Source organism: Austrofundulus limnaeus, unplaced genomic scaffold, assembly GCF_001266775.1.
Source record: "Austrofundulus limnaeus strain Quisiro unplaced genomic scaffold, Austrofundulus_limnaeus-1.0 Scaffold36, whole genome shotgun sequence".
NCBI classification, from domain to species: Eukaryota; Metazoa; Chordata; class Actinopteri; order Cyprinodontiformes; family Rivulidae; genus Austrofundulus; species Austrofundulus limnaeus.
In genome coordinates, this window is record NW_013952438.1 from 575,937 (window position 1) to 594,561 (window position 18,625).

Below are 18,625 nucleotides of genomic sequence, written 5' to 3' on the forward strand. Positions count from 1 at the left end.
CACTGAAAGAGATTAAACTGTATCCTTATTTAGCAATAGTTTAAATCATTGTGAGCCTAATGTATTAAACCTGTACACCATATCTGGCCTGCGGGCCTTCAGTTTATGATCACTGATATTGAATTTTGTTACTGGCTACCGCTATCAAAGGATCTCAACATCCAGTATGAAACTGATACATTGTGTCGACCCAGCATTGGTTTGTCTTTTAGGTTTAGGAGGTTTTAATGCTTTATTTATTTATGGTTTAGAATTAAGTTGCTGAATAAACAATTACATCAACAATAAGAAAATGGTGAAAATTTGTCAAATACTTGACAGATAGTGATTGAAAAGTAGCCGCAGTTTATTATAAAAAACAACAAATTTGAAATACTTTCAGAAATATAAGAAATGTGTAACAACTAAAGCCTTTTGCACTGACTGTATTATAAAAAGTAGATTTTTTTTTGTTTTCTTTCCTTCTCCTTCATTCTTTACTTGCCCACGGGTTGTGAAATGTGTGTTTTGTTTTCTCTGGCTTTTTTTTTTTCAGTTTTTGGCATCTTTTTTGGCATCCTGCTTCTCTGAACGGGCCTGAGCTCGTCTTATCACAGGAGCGGAACAGGGTCAGGGCGGAGCAGCATTTGGATGAGAAACTTCCTGTGAACGCCAGGTGTTACTGACCGAGTTGGCAGCTGGGCTTGATTGGGTTTTTAGCAGATGCCGTGAGTCTTGACCTGACCTGACAAATCTGACCCTGCACTAAAAAAATCACTATGATACGTTGTCATTTTTGGTCACATTGGGATTAAATCAAGAATTTAAGATGACAGTTGTGTTTAAATGATGACCTACCCTATAATTATACAAGAAACATCATAAAAAAAGCATGCAGATAGTTATTGGTTCAATGGTTTACCACCAAACTATAGAGCATAAGTTGTTCATTCCTTCATATGTGTGCTCATCAGTTCTTATTGCATCCTCCATTTGCATCTTCATATGAAAGTATCAATCTTCTGTGATAAACACAATATCAGTATTATTCCCCTGCAGTTGTTTTTCAAGGACTTGAGAGAAGAAATGTAACACCATTCAGAAAAGAAATGGGGTGCAGGTGATGTTCATATCTGAAAGCCAGAAGCAAATAAAAATACGAAGGGAAAAACAGCTTCAGCTGAGTTCAGAGTTCTGTGAGTCTCAAACAGAGCAGTCCCTCTGTGTCCTTTAACGACCCCTCAGCACATCCTCAGGCCTAAACTGACGCCAGGAAAAACTTTCTCATGAGGCCCAAAATGGGACAACATGACATCAAATCATAAGACTTCCTGAATGCCAGAGGAATGTGTGTACAAGCTGAAACAAGACCATTTTTTCTGCTGTTAAAACACTGGAAAAAAAACCATTTAGATGAATAGTATGACGCCACGTTACATATTAAATACAGAGCTGCAGGCATAATTTTTTAAACCCGTAGGAACAAAAAAATGGTACATTTAATTGTATTTTGCTATGTTATTTGACTATATATCTAGTATTTATCCAAACCAAGCTTATCTATATACTATTTTAGTAAATATTTATATTTTGCTGCTTTCTCCATATTTACTTACATAAGAAACTTACAAACTTTTCCAATCGCTGCCATATGTTTTGTAATTTTTCCTTAAAACTGTCATTTTAGAAATCGTTGATGAGGTTTACATGATATACTTGGCTAGTTTCAGTAAAACCAGGAAACAAGATCTATGTCAGAGTATGGACATGTCTCAGCCCCTCGAAGCAGGAAGATTTTCTTCTTTCTTCAAATATTTGCCTAACGTGTGCCATGTTTTTTTTTTTAACTTGGAACTGTGTGTACTTTAGAGTTTCAGCAGACTGGTTTGATGCCATCACCTGAAGCATTTGCATCTCCACCTAGGAGATTATGTTTTCTGTAGCAATGGCGAATTTTTTTTAGGAAATGTTGAAGTTGTCACAAAGAAGAAAGGATTCAATTTTGGTGCTGATCTGGATCACCTAGTGAGTGACGGAGGTGTGCTCTCCCATAAGTGCTTCTAGTTTTTGAAAGAGATTGGAATTGTAAACATGGGAATAGTGGTTGTGAGTCTTGTAAACATTTTTATTTTACCTTTGACAAGTAAAAATGTACATTTGTAAGAATAAAATTATAAAACAATGGAAGATGTAGCAGAGGTTGGAAGATGGTGCCTAATGCTCGTCATAGACCAGCAAACGTAACTGACTACTTACTTATGTTCTTTGAGGAAAAACATTTCTGCCAAGGCAACCAATGGTGAAAAGCAATGGTGAAACTGATGATGATGTAAAGGTTTAAGAGCATGTATGAATCCCTTTAAAACGGTTTTGCCAGATTATAATCACTCACATTTTCAATATTTATTGTACTTTGTGCAAAGGTTCAATAGCTGTTCCATAAATTACACTTGTTTCTGCACAAATATTATATTTGAGTTGGACATGCCGCGTGCTGCAGCAGAAATGCAACAGCTAGCTGCTTCTGCTATATGCACCTGTAACCAAAATGCTAACCATGTGATTCAAAACTGATGGCCGTGTAAAGGTTTCACAAAACATTGTTTTCATGAACCTCTTTGAATTTTAGCAGACATCTTTGGTTGGACAAGCCGTTAACTTATCAGTCCTGTCAGACCAAAACTTTATTTATCCAAACTGAGGTCATTCAGAGAGTCATCTATGACAGGTAAGATATTTCTTACTACGGTTTGAGCTATTTTTATGAAACCATTTCCTACTGTGGCTGTGGAGTTGCATCATATGTCTTTTTACATTTGCACTTTATTGTACGCAAACTACATTTTATTCAGACAAAAACTCACTTTATTCCTCAATATGCTCAACCCAAATAAAGCATAAAAAATTAAGTTATATTTTTTCAGAACTTGTTCCATGAAACACAAGTAAAGAGACATTTTTTTCATTTTAGTTAAGTTTATTCATTTCTTTAAAAACAACATAAATTCAACAAACAACAAAAATACAAATCATAAATTAAATGAAAGGTAGCAGAAGAAGAAAAATTCTTATTATATCTGCCCCTTTTTCTCAAATAAATAAATTCAATTAAAAATAATATTCGGTTTACAAAAAAAAAAAAAGAAAAAAATAATAAAGGTTTAACTCCTTGAACAACAATTCTTACAATTACATATTTCTCCAGCAAATTAACTTTTATCATTCTCTTAAATATATTCTATGTTGAATGAGTTCCATCCCTGCATGCATTTAGGCCCGTGCACTCAGACACACCAGAGGACACTGTGTGCAGCTCAGAGCGAAGTCCTTCAGCAGCAGACGTCTCCCACCGAGTCGCTGCCAGCTGCAGCTATCTGGGCTCACAGTAAAGGGTTGTGCTCCCATGAGAGACTTTAAAAGATAAATATTAGTACGGACATTCCTCACATGTATAATGAGGGGAGTTTTAAAGGCTGCAGTTGTAAAAGGATAACTTTTTATAATCAACACATTGTAGCGGCTGAAAAATGTAACCGTCGACACCTTACAAGGTAAAACTGATTTGTTTTCGTTCTGTTGTAGATAGAAAATTACTTGCAGTTGTACTGATTCTAAGTTTTTGTGTAGGAGGTGCAGCACAGCGGTGCAGTTGCTTTTCAGGAAAAAAGTTTGCAGAATCGCCTCCCAACCCAGACACAGCTCCACAAATTTGCAAAGTTTGCGTGCTTTCCTTACGCACATGTGGGTTTTCTCCAAGTCCTCTGGTTTCCTCCCACAAACCAAAAACACACACGTTAGGCTATTTGGTAAATTTAAATTGTCCCAAGTTGTGAGTGTGAATGATTGTTTGTCTCTTTGTGATAGACATGTGACCTGTCTACCTACCTTGATCCACAGTGACTGCTGGACCTGGAAGGAAAACACAGGTTTAAAAAATTGGATAGATGTTTGGTTTTTGTGTGGGTTCCCCTCCAAATGCTTAGATATGTCTCATTGATTAGAAATAAATTGTTCATCACAGTAATTAATGCTTATAGTTTTGATCAAATGACTAAAAGTTGTCATATAAAACATGTTGTTGCCACATAACCCTTATCTAAAGCTCCACAGCTCAACATTGCTTTAAAAGGCTTGCTGCCCTTTAACAGAGCCCTCATCTGTTTATTCAGTGCGGATGCCGACTGTAGTAAGGTTTAATCCTAATCCACTTGCATCTTGTTTTGAGTAAGTGATCAAAGGAGCCCGTCCAAGATGTTCACAGGTCAGTGTGTGCTCGCTGTGGAGCTGTAAGGAGTTACAGCCCTTTTACTTTGTATGTAACTACAAGCAGCAGGAAGGAGCCTCATATGATAAAAAGACAACTTTTGAGCTGAGGTAAAAATGAATGACGGGTGAGTTTCATTTATTTCATTCAAAAATTATATGTTTTTACTGTCCAGAAAAGCAAGCAAATGAGATGATTTTTCTAAATAACATACTGTTTATGCCTTATTGTTGAAGTCGCATTAATCAGGTGTGTAAAAAGATGGTGGAAAAGTAACAGAATAATTTGTTACTTTGTTTGCAGATATTTTACTCCAGAAACAATCCCAGGATGCAAATCACAAGGTCACATATCTGAGTCTCACACATGAATGTGCCCGTTTGTTTCCGACAACTGAAACCGCAAAGGGTCATGGGATGCGGCGTGGGAAAATCCAGACCTCAGCAGGAGAAGTGTGACAAAGGTGAATTATTTATGCAAATTTAATGAAAGGCTCACTTTGAATTGTAGTGTTTTAACGTTTATTATGTGTCTTTGTTTTTTTCATGTCCAGTCAGCATCTCAGTCCCAGGTATTTATTTATTTTACCAAACTTTGACCCAATAAATTTGCTTCTCAATTCTCAATTTGTGTTTGATCTCATCTGTAATCTAAACCTGAATTTCATGCAACCTGTGAAGCTGCCACAGGTAAGTCCTTCAGACTGTATCTGATGTTTTGAATGATATTATTAGCAGTAGAGGACAACTTGAATTAACAAAATGTTATAGAGTTTAAGTAGTTAGGTGGTAGTAAAAAAAGTAAAGACTTTTATTCTTAAAGGGGTTTCATTTTGACTCAAAAGGCCTCTTGTAAAGTCAGAACGGCTCATGAATCCAGGATCAAATTCTTCTGTTTTTATTTCTGTTTTCTCAGCAATCAGAGCAGCTCTGTTAATCCAGCGCTGGTACAGACAATATGTTGCTCGGCTGGAGATGAGGCGCAGGTGCACCTGGAACATCTTCCAGTCTATCGAATACGCAGGAGAACAAAACCAGATAAAGGTGAGTTCAAAAAGTTAAACAAAGGCAGATCATTTTTGTCTGTACTCTATCTTTAAGGAAAAAAAAAACCCCAAAGGCCACTGAAATAACTTCAAATTGACAAAAGTAATAAAACAAAAAAATTACTAGAAATCAACTGATGAAAACCAGTCGCTGCTTTTGAATTTCGGTTCTGCAGCCTGTTTCTCGGTGGACATGGTTGCTAGCAAAGGATGACAAGTTGAAGAGAAGGATATGATGAGTGGCAACCAAAGAGCCAAGTACAACATCCAAAAAGACCAAAGTGAACGCCAAGGTCGAGGTACAGCTGTGTCAGATCACAGCCAAAGTGGAGCCAAAGAAAACGACAGAGGAGGACACCGAATCATAAAAAAGCAAGGCAAGAATTTGTTTAAATGGATATGGGTAAGCCACAAATCTTATGAAAGAATGTCCTTTGGGCAGATGAAACAGTTTTATCATTAAATCAGATCAGCTTTATGTTCACAGACCCAAAAATGAAGCATACAAAGAAAAGAACACATGCTCTTTAAGGAGCCTGAACTTGTTTATCTTTTTTGTTTCAAGGAGACGTTCAAATTTGAACAGTTTGTGACGTCACTACGTACAGCTGAATGTGACCACATAGACAAACGCAGTGACATACAACATAAGGACAGTGCAAAGTGACTTGGGATAGTGTGTGAGGAACACAAAGGAATCACAAAGAAACTATTTACAAAGGAACAGCTTTCAGTTGCCTGCGACTGAGTTGCCACTGTTCATTTTAAAGAGCTGTTCAAAAGATTTGGACCATTCAGGAACGTCACGTCTCTACACCGCACCTTCAGTGGAACGCAGAGGAGGCTTCGTCATGGTCTGGGGCTGCTGTGCTGCATCTGGCACAGGATGTCACCAATCTACCCAGGGTACAATGAAATCTCAAGACCATCAAGGCATTCTGGAGCAAAATATGCAGCCCAGTGTCAGAAAGCTTGGTCTCGGTCCTCCTTCAGAATAATGACTCAAAACATGCAGTTAAAAACACAAGGATGGCTCCGAACAAAACACCGGACTGTTCCGAAGTGAGCTCGGATCTAAATACTGTTAAACATCTGTAGAAGGAGCTGAAACATGAAGCCTGGAGAAGGAAACCTTTGAACTTGAGACAACTGGAGCAGCTTGAGCCAAATTGGCTGTGGACTGGTTGAGAAGTCTCAGGGAGACTTACAGATATCGCTTGATTTCAGTGATCGCCTCAAAAGACTGCAACAACATTTAAAGTTAAGTCTGAGTAACATAAAGCAGCGCGTGATAAAAACCTTACTGCAAAGCCTTTTATTCATGAATTTATACAGCTTGTCATAGTAAAACAACAAACCCACTCTAATAACTTGACTCCAAGTAACATAACTTTATTTCCTTTATGTCCATAAGCTCCATGCAACATTATCTGTTGATCAAATATTCACAATTTAATGATTTTTTTTTTCCATCACTCAGCTGTACAACTTTTTTGGCTTCTTGATGGATCACTTTACCCCAGCCAGCAGTGAAAGTAAGACATTAAATCTCTAATATGTTGTGTTTAAGTCACCGTGGACACATTCAGGGTTTGATCCCGGCCCTCTTCTTTTGTTTGCAATGAAGGAAACCTAATATCTCACATATTTCGTGAGAATGAAGTCTGCCATGAGACGGAGTGGGAGCGATATTTTTGCTACAAGGGCGTTGAGGTGCCCGACAGCTACAGTGGCCCTCATCTAACCTTTCCCATGACCTTCTGTGGGGTGTCAAAGCTAATGGAGGCTTTGAAGCAGAAACAAGTAGGTGCACCCTCCTCCAGGTGATAGATATTTGAACCTGACAAAAAGCAAAGTGTGTTTTTTTTCCACCCCCAGTTTATTTATACGTGTTTTCCTCCCAGTAGCAGCTCCATGCTCGGTACGTGCTGCAGATTCTTGGAGAGACTTGGAGACTTTTACGATTTCTTCCAAACATCAATCACGTCTCTGTCTGCCAGACCAAGGAGATTACTATCTGTGGTACCTTGCATCAAACCATTCTTAGAATCTTTTTCCCCCTCAAAGTTTTCTCTTTTGTTGTTCTTAAAACAGATATGGTACTTTTGTTTTTCAGGAGACTTGCACGGGCAGCTTGAAGACCTGCTGTTGATATTCTATAAGGTAATATTCTATAAGTCATAAAATATTCTATAATAAGACTTTCTATAAGTCATCATGTTGTCCATCAAAATATTCATTTAAAATATAAACAAACCTGAATTTCAATTGTCCAGAATGGTTTACCATCGTGTGAGAAACCGTACGTCTTCAACGGGGACTTTGTGGATCGTGGCAAGAACTCTTTGGAGATTCTGCTCATCCTGTTTGGGTTCCTGCTTGTTTACCCCCATGATGTGCATCTGAACAGAGGGAACCATGAAGACCACATCGTCAACCTGAGGTAAGACCAACTGCAGTTGGTCACAACACAAGTTATTGAAATATTACCACACTTACAACACTTGACACCAAAAGTGCTTTTTATTTTGTGTGTGTGTGTGTGTTAATTTAGATATGGTTTCACTAAAGAGGTTCTGGGGAAATACAGGGTAAGTATTGGACTCTGTCATGGTTTATGAGCATGGGACTTTGTGATATTTCCTCTAACTTGTCTTCAGGTTCATGGGAAGAAGATTCTAAAGCTTCTCCAGAAGATCTTCAGCTGGCTTCCTGTGGCCACAGTGATCAATCACAAAGTGCTGGTTGTTCATGGAGGCATCTCTAACTCAACCAACCTCAATGTCCTCACCAGAATGGACAGACACAGAGTAAGAGAAGCCAAGTCACCGTGTTTTGTTCAAAACAAACCAACTCAGACCTAAAGCAGGCGTTGTGATGTGTGTGTGTGTGCAGTATGTGTCAGTTTTACGGCCTCCTAAGATGATCCATGGCAGCAGCAGCAGGAACGGAGATGCTGGTGGGCCCGTGGAGGGCCGACGTCGAGTGCGATCTCTGACCAACCACAGCTTTGCATCGACTCAGAGGAGCGTCTCTCCACGGCGTTCCCTCCACAACCTGTCCGTGAACAATGATGTGAGCGGCTCTGTGGAGGACGAGCTGAGGAAGAGGCACAGGCTGGCTGGGTTGGATCCGGCCTACAGAGACACAAAGACAGCAGAGCCTGATTCAGAGCCAAGGTTTGGAGAAGGAACTGGAAGACATGGGCATGAATGGAAACAGGTGAGTGACAGTTTCTGCGTACATTTCCTCTTTAAGTCAGTAAAGGATACTTTTGATTTCCAAACTCTTTCTATGTTTGAGAATATTTGCTTTTTTATCTGATATAGTTTTAAATATTTACAAAGGAGAATATCCACTGTGGTTACTTATCACTGGCATCAAAAAGCAGAGAATGATTTGCTCGTTTGTGTTTGTCTACATCTAAATCTCATGAGCTGCTGGACAGCTTTGAATAAAATTCTGGAGCTGGGGAGTCAACCCAATTTAGGATGGCCACCAAAGCTAATTACCCTTAAGACATAAATGGCTATACACTGAGAGCTAACTGACCAACAGATTAACAGACTTATTAAAAAACACATCATACAACTAACTGTTACAGTCATCTTTATCTGTCTGATAGCAAAATATTCCATGAACCACCAGACAGATTTTAATGAAACTTTCAGTAAGTGATCAGCAGATGGCCAATCAGCCTTAGGAAGCACAAGACTGACTATCACTCAGTCAAAGCCACAGAAAGTCGCAGACATTGAAGTGATGCTTGATGTGGTGGTAGCTGTGGTAATCCTTAATACATACTTTGAGTGTGAAGATATGTATGAGACCACACATAGCTTTCAGGTTTGACCAAAAGTCCAACATGAAAGATGGCTTGGGTGCACTTTGAGATCTTTCCCTGTTTTTTATTTATTTATTTATTTATATTATTATTATTATTAGTCTTTTATTGTTTTTTCAATGATTTTGCAATCTTTTCAAAAATCAGTTCTGTATTTTATTGTTTGTCAAACATCTATATCTGGCCAAAAAAATGCATACATTTTTTTCTTTATATCTTCGTCTTTTATCAATCTGCTAAATTTACTGAAGGTTTCTTGACAGCTTGTTTTCAAACTAAACTTCCTGAGCTCAGTTTGGGAGCTTGACATCAGTTACTTTATGTTAAGAAAGCTAGCATTGATCAAATTGTTGAGGAGTTGAACATACATTTGAAATTTGCATCACCCCATGATAACAGTAATAGTCACAATAACAGTCATAGTTCTATTTTTTATAAATGATCTAAAAGCTTCAGTTTTCTTTGTTTTTTAAACCTCTGCAACTCTCGCTAAAAACGTTGAAAAGTTTGAATTGATCGGACACCGTGTTCATCAACCCAAACGTTTGCAGGCTGCTGTGTTCCACAGTCAACCTTTAATCTAACCCCACCAGATAGTGGACCTGCTGTGGAGCGACCCGATGCCACAGAACGGTTGCATCCCCAACGAGGTGCGTGGTGGGGGCTGCTACTGGGGGCCAGATGTCACTGAGGAGGTGCTGGGAAGACACAACCTCCAGCTCCTCATCCGCTCCCACGAGTGCAAACAGGACGGCTACGAGTTCTGTCACAACCGCAGGGTGAGCACAGAGAAACACACCTCCGGCCAAAAGTTCACCGTGGAGAAAGGACTGAAAACTTTCCCTTCCTTACATACAGGTATTGACAATATTTTCAGCCTCCAACTACTATGAGGTGGGCAGTAACAGGGGGGCATACATCAGAATGGGCCCTGACTTGGTCCCCCACTGCATCCAGTACCAGGCCAGCAGGACTTGCAGAGAGCTCACACTGAGACAGAGGTACACATCTGGAAAGTCAAGTCACAGAGGTTGAAGCTTTTAATGATATCACTTTTTTTAAATTGTTATTTCTGTAAACCAGTGTCCGCTGGACGGAGAGGTCGGCTCTTCAAGCTCTGAAGGAGCAACTGTTTGTACACAAGTCTGATCTCATCAGTGCCTTCAAGGAGTTTGATCCCAACAAAACAGGTGCAAAAAGCACAGCGATGTGTTTGATTATTTCTACATCCACCAGTAAGAAATGGAAGAACATGAACACATATGTGACCCATATCGAAATGAGGACTAAGCCAAATTTGGTTGAAATTACCTAATTATATTTTCAGATTCCTGGCTTTAAAAGCTACATTTTGATACCTGATAAGCTTATCCAGAGATATGACTTAATTTGTCTTGTTGGTTATGATAATACATTACCATTTGGTCTGAATCCTAATTTTATGTAAATTTATTGAGTAATTTTGATGTTAATATAAAAAGGAATCCTCAAATATTATTTGTATATTATAGTATATTCCAATTGGAAAGAAACAAAAACATTGCCAGCTCACAGGGAAAATTTTAAGGTGTTTTTCCTCAAAATCAGTTTTTTTTTTTTGTTGCTACTGCTCAAAAAATGCTTCAAAATTTTTTTTAGGATTATGACAGTTCATTCAAATGATACATCGACAAGGCATTAATTCATTATGTTTTGACAAAATGCAATTTTTGCACTTGTTTAAATCAAAACCCTATCTGCCTATATCTCCACATTCCACTTTTGGACTTAATCCTCGTTTCGATGTGATGATGGTCACTTATATCCCGTTCGTATTTCAGGGATGATCTCTCTGAGGCATTGGGCAGTGGCTACAGAAAGCGTCCTGAAGCTGGGTCTGCCTTGGAGGATGCTGCGCCCTCAGCTCATCAGCAGGACCCAGTATGGGATGGTGAACTACCAGCAGTGGATCAGAGAGCTGTCCATCACTGAGCCCAAACTACAGGTGCTTTTGTTTGGTCTCACCTTACCCCCTTGCTGCTCCACGTGTTGGAAAGAACAGGACAAACTAACACCCCTGAATCTGAAACAGAAAGCAACGATTCACAAATCTCATAAAATTGGATTTCACATTGAATCTCCTGGCAGGTGTCAGATACCAGTATCATGGATACTATGTACAAAAACCACTCCAATCTGGAAACCATCTTTCGCATGATAGACACAGACCATTCAGGTGAGTAAGCAGCATGGATCTCCAAATAGCTAGCTCATTGGCTCAAATGAATGACAGAATGTTAAGATTAAATGTCAAACGTATTCAACTTAAATACCTCCTCCTCCAGGTTTGATCTCTTTCGAAGAGTTTCATCAAACCTGGAAACTCCTGAGCTCTCACCTGAAGATGGAAATCAGCGATAAGGCCATCGCAGACCTGGCCCAGAGCATGGACTTCAACAAAGACGGCAGCATTGACATCAATGAGTTCATGGAGGCTTTCCGGCTGGTGGACCTCTCCACGCACAGCTGACGGCCCAGAACAGGAGCTGCGGCAACTTAGACGTTAGATTTGTTCCCTCTGGAGACACTTACCCAAACCGTTGAGTTGGTAGACGATCAAGCTCGTCTACCCAAACCGTTGAGTTGGTAGACGATCAAACTCGTCTACCCAAACCGTTGAGTTGGTAGACGATCAAGCTCGTCTACCCAAACCGTTGAGTTGGTAGACGATCAAGCTCGTCTACCCAAACCATTGAGTTGGTAGACGATCAAGCTCGTCTACCCAAACCGTTGAGTTGGTAGACGATCAAGCTCGTCTACCCAAACCGTTGAGTTGGTAGACGAGCTTGATCCAGTGCATCATTATTATTAATCCAGGTGTTAAGGAGATGTTTATACCTCTTCTAGTTTTATGGCTATTTTCCATCATTATTCTATGTTCACCTGTCCAGTTGGTGAATAAACACTTCATTCAATATGAATAGTGTAAATATTTTTCACTTCATTTCATGCTTTTCAGGCTGCAAGGCTTTCATTCCTTCCTTCAAACAGCTGAATGAATGTTTACTCCTGCCTGACAGTTGTTGAACTCAGACCTTTAGGATATGGGTGACCTGTTGCACGAGGAGATGTATAACCCGTTTAGAGGCGCTCTAATCAGTTCAACACAGGGATGAGAGTCCAGGACATAAATCCTATCAACTCAAGCCCTGCTTTGATGAGATGTAGGAAAGTGAGTGTGTTGAGGTAAACAAAGACCACATGACCCATATGAATACCAAACATGGGCTTTCACAGCAAAAAACAACACGATCAAGTTTGTTCACAAGTTTGATTCTAAACTAAATTTATTAATATTCTAATAGCATAAAAAATACAAAATTTACAGTCATCATGGCACACATTTAACCTCAGCTTGTTTATTTCCTCTAGACAGTTATAGGCCTAATCACACCTATAATCTGATTAGACAAAAGGGAGCCAGCTTTTATTAGATATCGAGTCTCTCCATTAAGCTGTCCCGACTGTAGGGAAGTTTATTTTATTGACTGGAAAAAAAAGAACAAACAATGAGGCAAATACAATTTCAAACTAATCCTTTATAAGCCTGCTAAGACGGTCATCTCAGTGAAGCTTTGCGATTGTTCCATTTACTGGTCTGGGTGCCATTTTTCAGGCTGATGTTGGGTCCAAACATGTATTTTCAGTTCAAGATGCCTCCTCTCATGTGACCGCTGTCACTCAGTCCGTGCTCAATCAGTTTGATGTCCTCCATGTCTTCTTTGATGACGCCAATCAAGTGACTTAAGCCGTCCTGCTGCTGCTTCAAATGCTGAAAGTTTGGAATAAAAAGTGTTTTGGTCAAAAATAAAAAGTGACTAATGTATGAACTTTTACAGATCTAGAGCTTGTCTTGAATTCATTAGAATGATAATTTGGCTTTTATCCAGAACAGGGGTTCCCAAAATTTTCCATGCCATGCCCCCCCCCTAAACAGCATTAGCTTATGGCCGGGGAATCTGATACCTAATCTACGAACTATAGGATGTTTACTTGAAAACAAAGGTTCAAAACTCTGACTGTCTTACTTGTTTGATTTCTCTGAGAAGGTCTGCATCAACACTGTAGCGCTCCTCTGACCTCACAGCTCCAAAGTGGTTCTGCATTCGAATCTGGGACATTAATTCATTCAAACGGCCCTGTGTACATAAAAACATTAAAAATCATAAATAAAGCATCCAATTAAAGACGTCTGCATTAAAACAGGATATCATAAAGCTGGTTTAGATTTACCAATATGTACTTTATAACTAAAACATGCAGGTATAATTTAAGTCCACATATTCAGATTAATGACTGAAAAAAAAAGCTGCTGGCAGTAAAAACAATGCTACAGCAGTTTAAACACTTGCCTTGAACTGTGTGGGAGCATTGAGTTCTGACTGAATGGTGTCCAGCTGCACCCTGAGGTGCTCCTCATCCACCTGGATAGCATAACCGCTTTTTCTCTGAATCTCCTGTTTGATCAGTACCTTTCAGAAAACGAGAAATACGGCGGCGTTATTGGACCACAGACGAAGCAGAAGCAGACGGTGCCAGGTCATTCAAACTGGATCAAACAAACAGATGGTATTCATAAAGTTTAACTATTCGTGGAAGAAAAAGAAGAATTCTGAATGTGTTTTTACCAAATGCAATAAACTTTTTAAAGACATTAAATATGTGAGACTGCTGCTTGGTTGAGCTGTTTAAATGTCAGCTTTGTGGCATTTATATTTAAACAGCTGTTGTATTATTTTTGTGACTTTATCTAAATTTACCAAGACTCTGGAGAGCCACAGCCGGCGTGACATTTTAGATTTTGAAGCTCTATACAATCCATAACTGGTCAGGTTCTGGCTATGCTGAGGCTCCAGATTATCTCTGGCATACAATCAAATCAGCTCTCTGGTTTTTTTTTTTTTTTTTTACATTAGATTCATTTCCAGGCAACATAAACAGTTTTTATTGTGTAATTTAACTTTCAGTGACACAGCTATTTTTTGCTGAATCACAAAAACCTGTTTGTTTTTAAACGTACAAATTAAAAAAAGGGACTAAATAAAGAGTCCTTGTTTGAAATAGACTTGAAGAAAATGATGTGAAGCAGGTACCTGCAGCACTCTGTGTGAGAGATCCATCAGCTTCCTCTTGTATTGAGCAATCTTGGCCACGGTTGTCGCCTGGTTCTTCTGCAGCTCGCTGATGTCGTTGGAGATGATCTGCAGGTGGATAAATAAAAAGGGGAAACGCAACAATTAGCGTCCTCACACTTTACATTATTGACTACTTATTCTGTTTAATAACAACTGTTTTAATACGACTGTATTATAAAGCAGACAATTTGGAAAGTGAATCATTTACAAAACGGCTAGAGAAGAAAGCATTGACTGTGTCTAAGTGTGGGGTTACAGACGACTTATCCTACGTGATTTATCTAGCTGCATTTTTACACAAGGTAACATTCAAGCCAAAAATATTTGCCAATAAATGTAACATTTTCAGCTTACAAAAGCCAAAAACAACCTGTGAAACACATCTGCTCTTGCAGATTTTAGGAATTCAGTGGAGAATTCCTGAACAATTGCAGATTAAAACAAGTGCTGGCATCGAGCATCAACTGGACATCTGTGCTGTCCTTGACGCCACAAAAACCTGCCTCAGAATTCCTTCGCTGATAATCAAGCAGCTCTGTGCCCATTCTTGCCAGTCCTCCCCCACCCCTCCTGCTAAAACTAGAAACGACAGCAGAGGTATTTTTACTCACATCCACTCTAGTCTGATGTTGTTTAGTCATCTGTTCCTGGATCTGTAATCTGCGCAGCAGCTCCTTAAAACCAACCATGGGGACAGGGATCAACCTAGCAAAATTAAAACTAAATCAGTCATGTTGAACAGTTTTTATTGTATTTTTAATGAATGATGTACGACACAAACTAACCTCTCAGGTTCAGGGTTGTCCACCTTAGCCTGTTCCCAGATGATGGGATCCACTCCTGTTGAGAGAAAACACCTCATCCATCGTGAAAATCGCATCACTTGCACGCTTGTCAACACAGCTGTGTGAAGCTGACACCCCACCCACGTCAAAAAATCCATCAAATAGTCAGAATCGTTAGTGCTCCGTTTGTGCAGGTTTGTGCCGTTAAAAGTGTTGTTTGTGCAGTTTTGGTTTCCGAGATATTAAGTATTATATTTTTTGGTCATCTACTGTTCACCATCACCCCAGATTGCTCCAAAAACTAACCAAAGTGGGCTAGGTCGTTAGTGCTCCTTTTGGGCATGTTTGTGCAGTAAAAACTGTCGTTTGTGCTGCTTTTGTTTTCGAGATATTAGCAGTTATAATTTCGGCCGATGACGTCACCATTTCGGAGCGTGCTGGGGGGACGATGATGTCATCGCGTACAACTAAGAACTTGTAATATCTCAAAAACTGTAACAGCACAAACGTTCATTTCTACTGCACTAACCTGCACAAACGAGGCACAAAAATAGTATAATGTTTTGGTTAATTTCGGAGGTTGCTGGGGGGATGGTGACGTCATAATGAGCTAAAGACATAATGCTTAATATCTCAAAAACTATAACAGCAAAAACGCTCATTTTAACTGCACAAACCTGCACAAACGAAGCACTAACCAATCCGCTTACTTGTTTGGATTTTTTGTGTGGGTGGGGTGTCAGCTTCACACAGCTTGTCAACACTCAACTGTGCCCAAATTTACCTGCAGGAGCGTTCTGCAGCAGCTGTTTGAGCTGAGCTGGTGAGAGCTCTGTGCGTGTGACTGACATGATCACTCCGATCTGTGTGAGCTGAACCTTAATGTTGGCCTGCTCCAGGTAGCTGAAGAGATTGGAGGCTGGGATCCTCTTGGAGGTGCCGTTAGGGGAACGCTCCACCACGTAAATGATCACCTCTGTCCTGGAAGTCAGTCATAGCATGAAGAGAAGCTCATCTTTCTTTCAAGAGAACGTCTAAATCATCGATTACAAAGAAAAAAAGAAAGAACAAAACAGTTTCTGGTGTTTGTATGACAAGTAAGAAGACTTACTGGTCATTTGGCAGGGATTTGACCCCTTCCACATTCACAGTTAGTGTCTGGTTGCTTCCCAGGACTTTGTGAAGAGACTCCACCAGCTGCTGCTGCTGCGCCCTCACGTCTGCTTCTTTCTTATTGAGCATCAAGACCACTAAACCATCTTCATCCTTACTCACTGGGATGCAGCTATATCCCACAGCCTGAGGAACAACGAGACACAGATTTTAGTTTTCAAATTTACGAGCACCCGGCGAAAACATTCAAACTGTATCATTTCACCTTGAACCTGCAAAAAGGGTTCTCTTGAGTAAAATCCACCGGCTGGCTGTTGTTGCTGTAGTAGCCCTTTCCTGTACCCCAGTAGGCCTGCAGCTGGTTCCACTTAGCAAGAATGGAGTCCCGTTCATCTCCTAACAGGGTCGGGGCCGACAGAGCGGTGACCTGCTGGTAAAGCTGGGTGGGCTGAGTCTGACCCTGCTGCTGGGCCGGCTGGCCAAACAAGCCTCCTGCTCAGGAACCAGAGAGGTAAAAGGACATCAGGTTGTCTCACTTTTTCTTAGTATCTGTAGTCTTAAATCTCAAAGTCAACGACTGCTGAATTATTGGCAATATAAAAGCTTAAAATAAAATTCTGAGCTTGTTGACTTTTAGTAGAAAATGTATGACCCATATAACTATGAATTATGTGTGAGCTGCTCATAATTTTGAACCTTAATGTGTAACTTTCTGTATAAATGTATGCCGAGTTTCAGCATTTTTAACAATCATAGTTTTTAAATCTTTGCATGTAAATTCTTCAACATTTAGGAAAAGATCACCTTGCTGCTGTTGGGTCGACTGGATGTTAAAACCTCCAAATCCACCAAGGCCAGTTGTTCCTAATCCAGTTCCAAAACCTGATGCTCCAGTGGCGGTACCAGTTCCAAGGCCTGATGAAAATCCAAACCCTTTGTTTTGTGTGTTACTAAACAGGCCTCCTAAAGCAAAATATGTAAACAAATTGAAAATTAGTGTTTTATATATATTTTTCGATTAGGACAACGCACATTAATCAACGTTACCACAATTCATGGCAGTGGAAATATGCAGGAATTAACACAACAGCTAAATCTCATCCTTTGTCCTAGAGCAGTGGTTCCCAAACTTTTCAGCTTTTGACTCACAAAATACCAGCAGTGGAGACCTGTTCCCCCTGTGCATAGTAACAATATTTATTACGCTATTTTTGTCCATTTTAAGTACACTTACTTTACTTTGTTGTGACAACAAAGGCAAAAAATAGTTGTTAGTTGTCATTCTTTAGTGTAATTAATTCAGGAAAAAAACTTTTCAGGACCCCACTTTGATGTTTCGGGACCCCACTGTGGGTCCCGACCCCAACTTTGGGGACCACTGTGAGCACAAAAAACAAAACACCTCACTATACAATTTGCAGGACAAAACACAGAACAAAATTAAAAAAAAAAAAAAAAATCAAGAAAATTTGACAGATAAGAACACTCTTAAAATATCTAAAAACAAGAGAAAAGACCTCAACAATAAGCAATGGAAGACATTATGAATTGGTACATAACTGGTTTGATCTCAACCAATGCTCACATTTCTTTTTAAAAAATTACAGTCTGTTCCATGAATGTGCGCCTCTGATGCTACCTTCTGCCTAAACTGGGTTCTGCAGCCCAGTATGTTTAGAATGTCTCACGTAATGGTGGCGTGGCAAGCCCATTCAACACTTCAAAAATCAGACAGACATAATGATATATTTGATAAGAATCAAGGCTTAAAATATGCTTTCAAATGACTTTACAGTAAAGAAAATGACATGACGAGTTTTACCAGGTTGTATAAAAGTAAGTTATATGAGCAAAAAACAGATAAATTCAAGCTGACTGTGTGGTAATAAAAGGATGAATAGGAATACAGTGGGGAAAATAAGTATTTAGTCAGTCACCAATTGTGCAAGTTCTCCCACTTAAAAAGATGAGAGAGGCCTGTAATTGACATCATAGGTAGACCTCAACTATGAGAGACAAAATGTGAAAAAAATTTGAGAAAATCATTTTGTCTGACTTTTTTTGCAAATAATGGTGGAAAATAAGTATTTGGTCACCTACAAACAAGCAAGATTTCTGGCTGTCACAGACCAGTAACTTTTTTAAGAGGCTCCTCTTTCCCCCACTCATTACCTGTATTAATGGCACCTGTTTGAAGTCGTTAACAGTATAAAAGACACCTGCCCACAACCTCAAACAGTCACACTCCAAACTCCACTATGGTGAAGACGAAAGAGCTGTTGGAGGACACCAGAAACCGAATTGTAGACCTGCACCAGGCTGGGAAGAAAATCTACTGTGGGAGCGATAATCAGAAAATGGAAGACATACAAGACCACAACTAATCTCCCTCGATCTGGGGCTCCACGCAAGATCTCAGCC

At 39.6% G+C, this 18,625-nt stretch overlaps 2 protein-coding genes across 4 annotated transcripts in view; one reads left to right on the top strand and one right to left on the bottom strand.

The window, feature by feature from the left end:
* Positions 1-4,229: 4,229 nt before the first annotated feature.
* On the top strand, positions 4,230-12,681 carry ppef2b (protein phosphatase with EF-hand domain 2b). 2 transcript variants are annotated; one of them, XM_014006485.1, is made up of 19 exons: positions 4,230-4,370; positions 4,547-4,706; positions 4,797-4,814; positions 4,924-4,932; positions 5,159-5,286; positions 6,769-6,823; positions 6,916-7,091; positions 7,196-7,310; positions 7,405-7,451; positions 7,565-7,731; positions 7,843-7,879; positions 7,949-8,098; positions 8,184-8,510; positions 9,726-9,911; positions 9,991-10,133; positions 10,216-10,322; positions 10,953-11,116; positions 11,260-11,347; positions 11,457-12,681. In XM_014006485.1, exons 2-19 carry the CDS (start codon positions 4,610-4,612, stop codon positions 11,639-11,641), a joined length of 2,199 nt encoding a protein of 732 aa, XP_013861939.1. In that variant the 5' UTR covers positions 4,230-4,370; positions 4,547-4,609; the 3' UTR covers positions 11,642-12,681. The 2 variants fall into 2 exon arrangements, with proteins under 2 accessions (XP_013861939.1, XP_013861940.1); XM_014006486.1 differs by lacking the exon at positions 4,924-4,932.
* The window catches only part of nup54 (nucleoporin 54), a 12,662-nt gene continuing 6,477 nt past the window's right edge, over positions 12,441-18,625 (bottom strand). For both annotated transcript variants that reach the window (XM_014006487.1, XM_014006488.1), the window contains 10 exons: positions 17,009-17,167; positions 16,470-16,696; positions 16,203-16,390; positions 15,876-16,072; positions 15,092-15,146; positions 14,918-15,011; positions 14,265-14,372; positions 13,524-13,643; positions 13,200-13,310; positions 12,441-12,943 (listed from right to left, as the gene is read on the bottom strand). In XM_014006487.1, the coding sequence (XP_013861941.1) occupies positions 12,815-12,943; positions 13,200-13,310; positions 13,524-13,643; positions 14,265-14,372; positions 14,918-15,011; positions 15,092-15,146; positions 15,876-16,072; positions 16,203-16,390; positions 16,470-16,696; positions 17,009-17,167 (1,388 nt within the window). In that variant the 3' untranslated portion in view covers positions 12,441-12,814. The remainder of the gene's footprint in view (positions 12,944-13,199; positions 13,311-13,523; positions 13,644-14,264; positions 14,373-14,917; positions 15,012-15,091; positions 15,147-15,875; positions 16,073-16,202; positions 16,391-16,469; positions 16,697-17,008; positions 17,168-18,625) is intronic.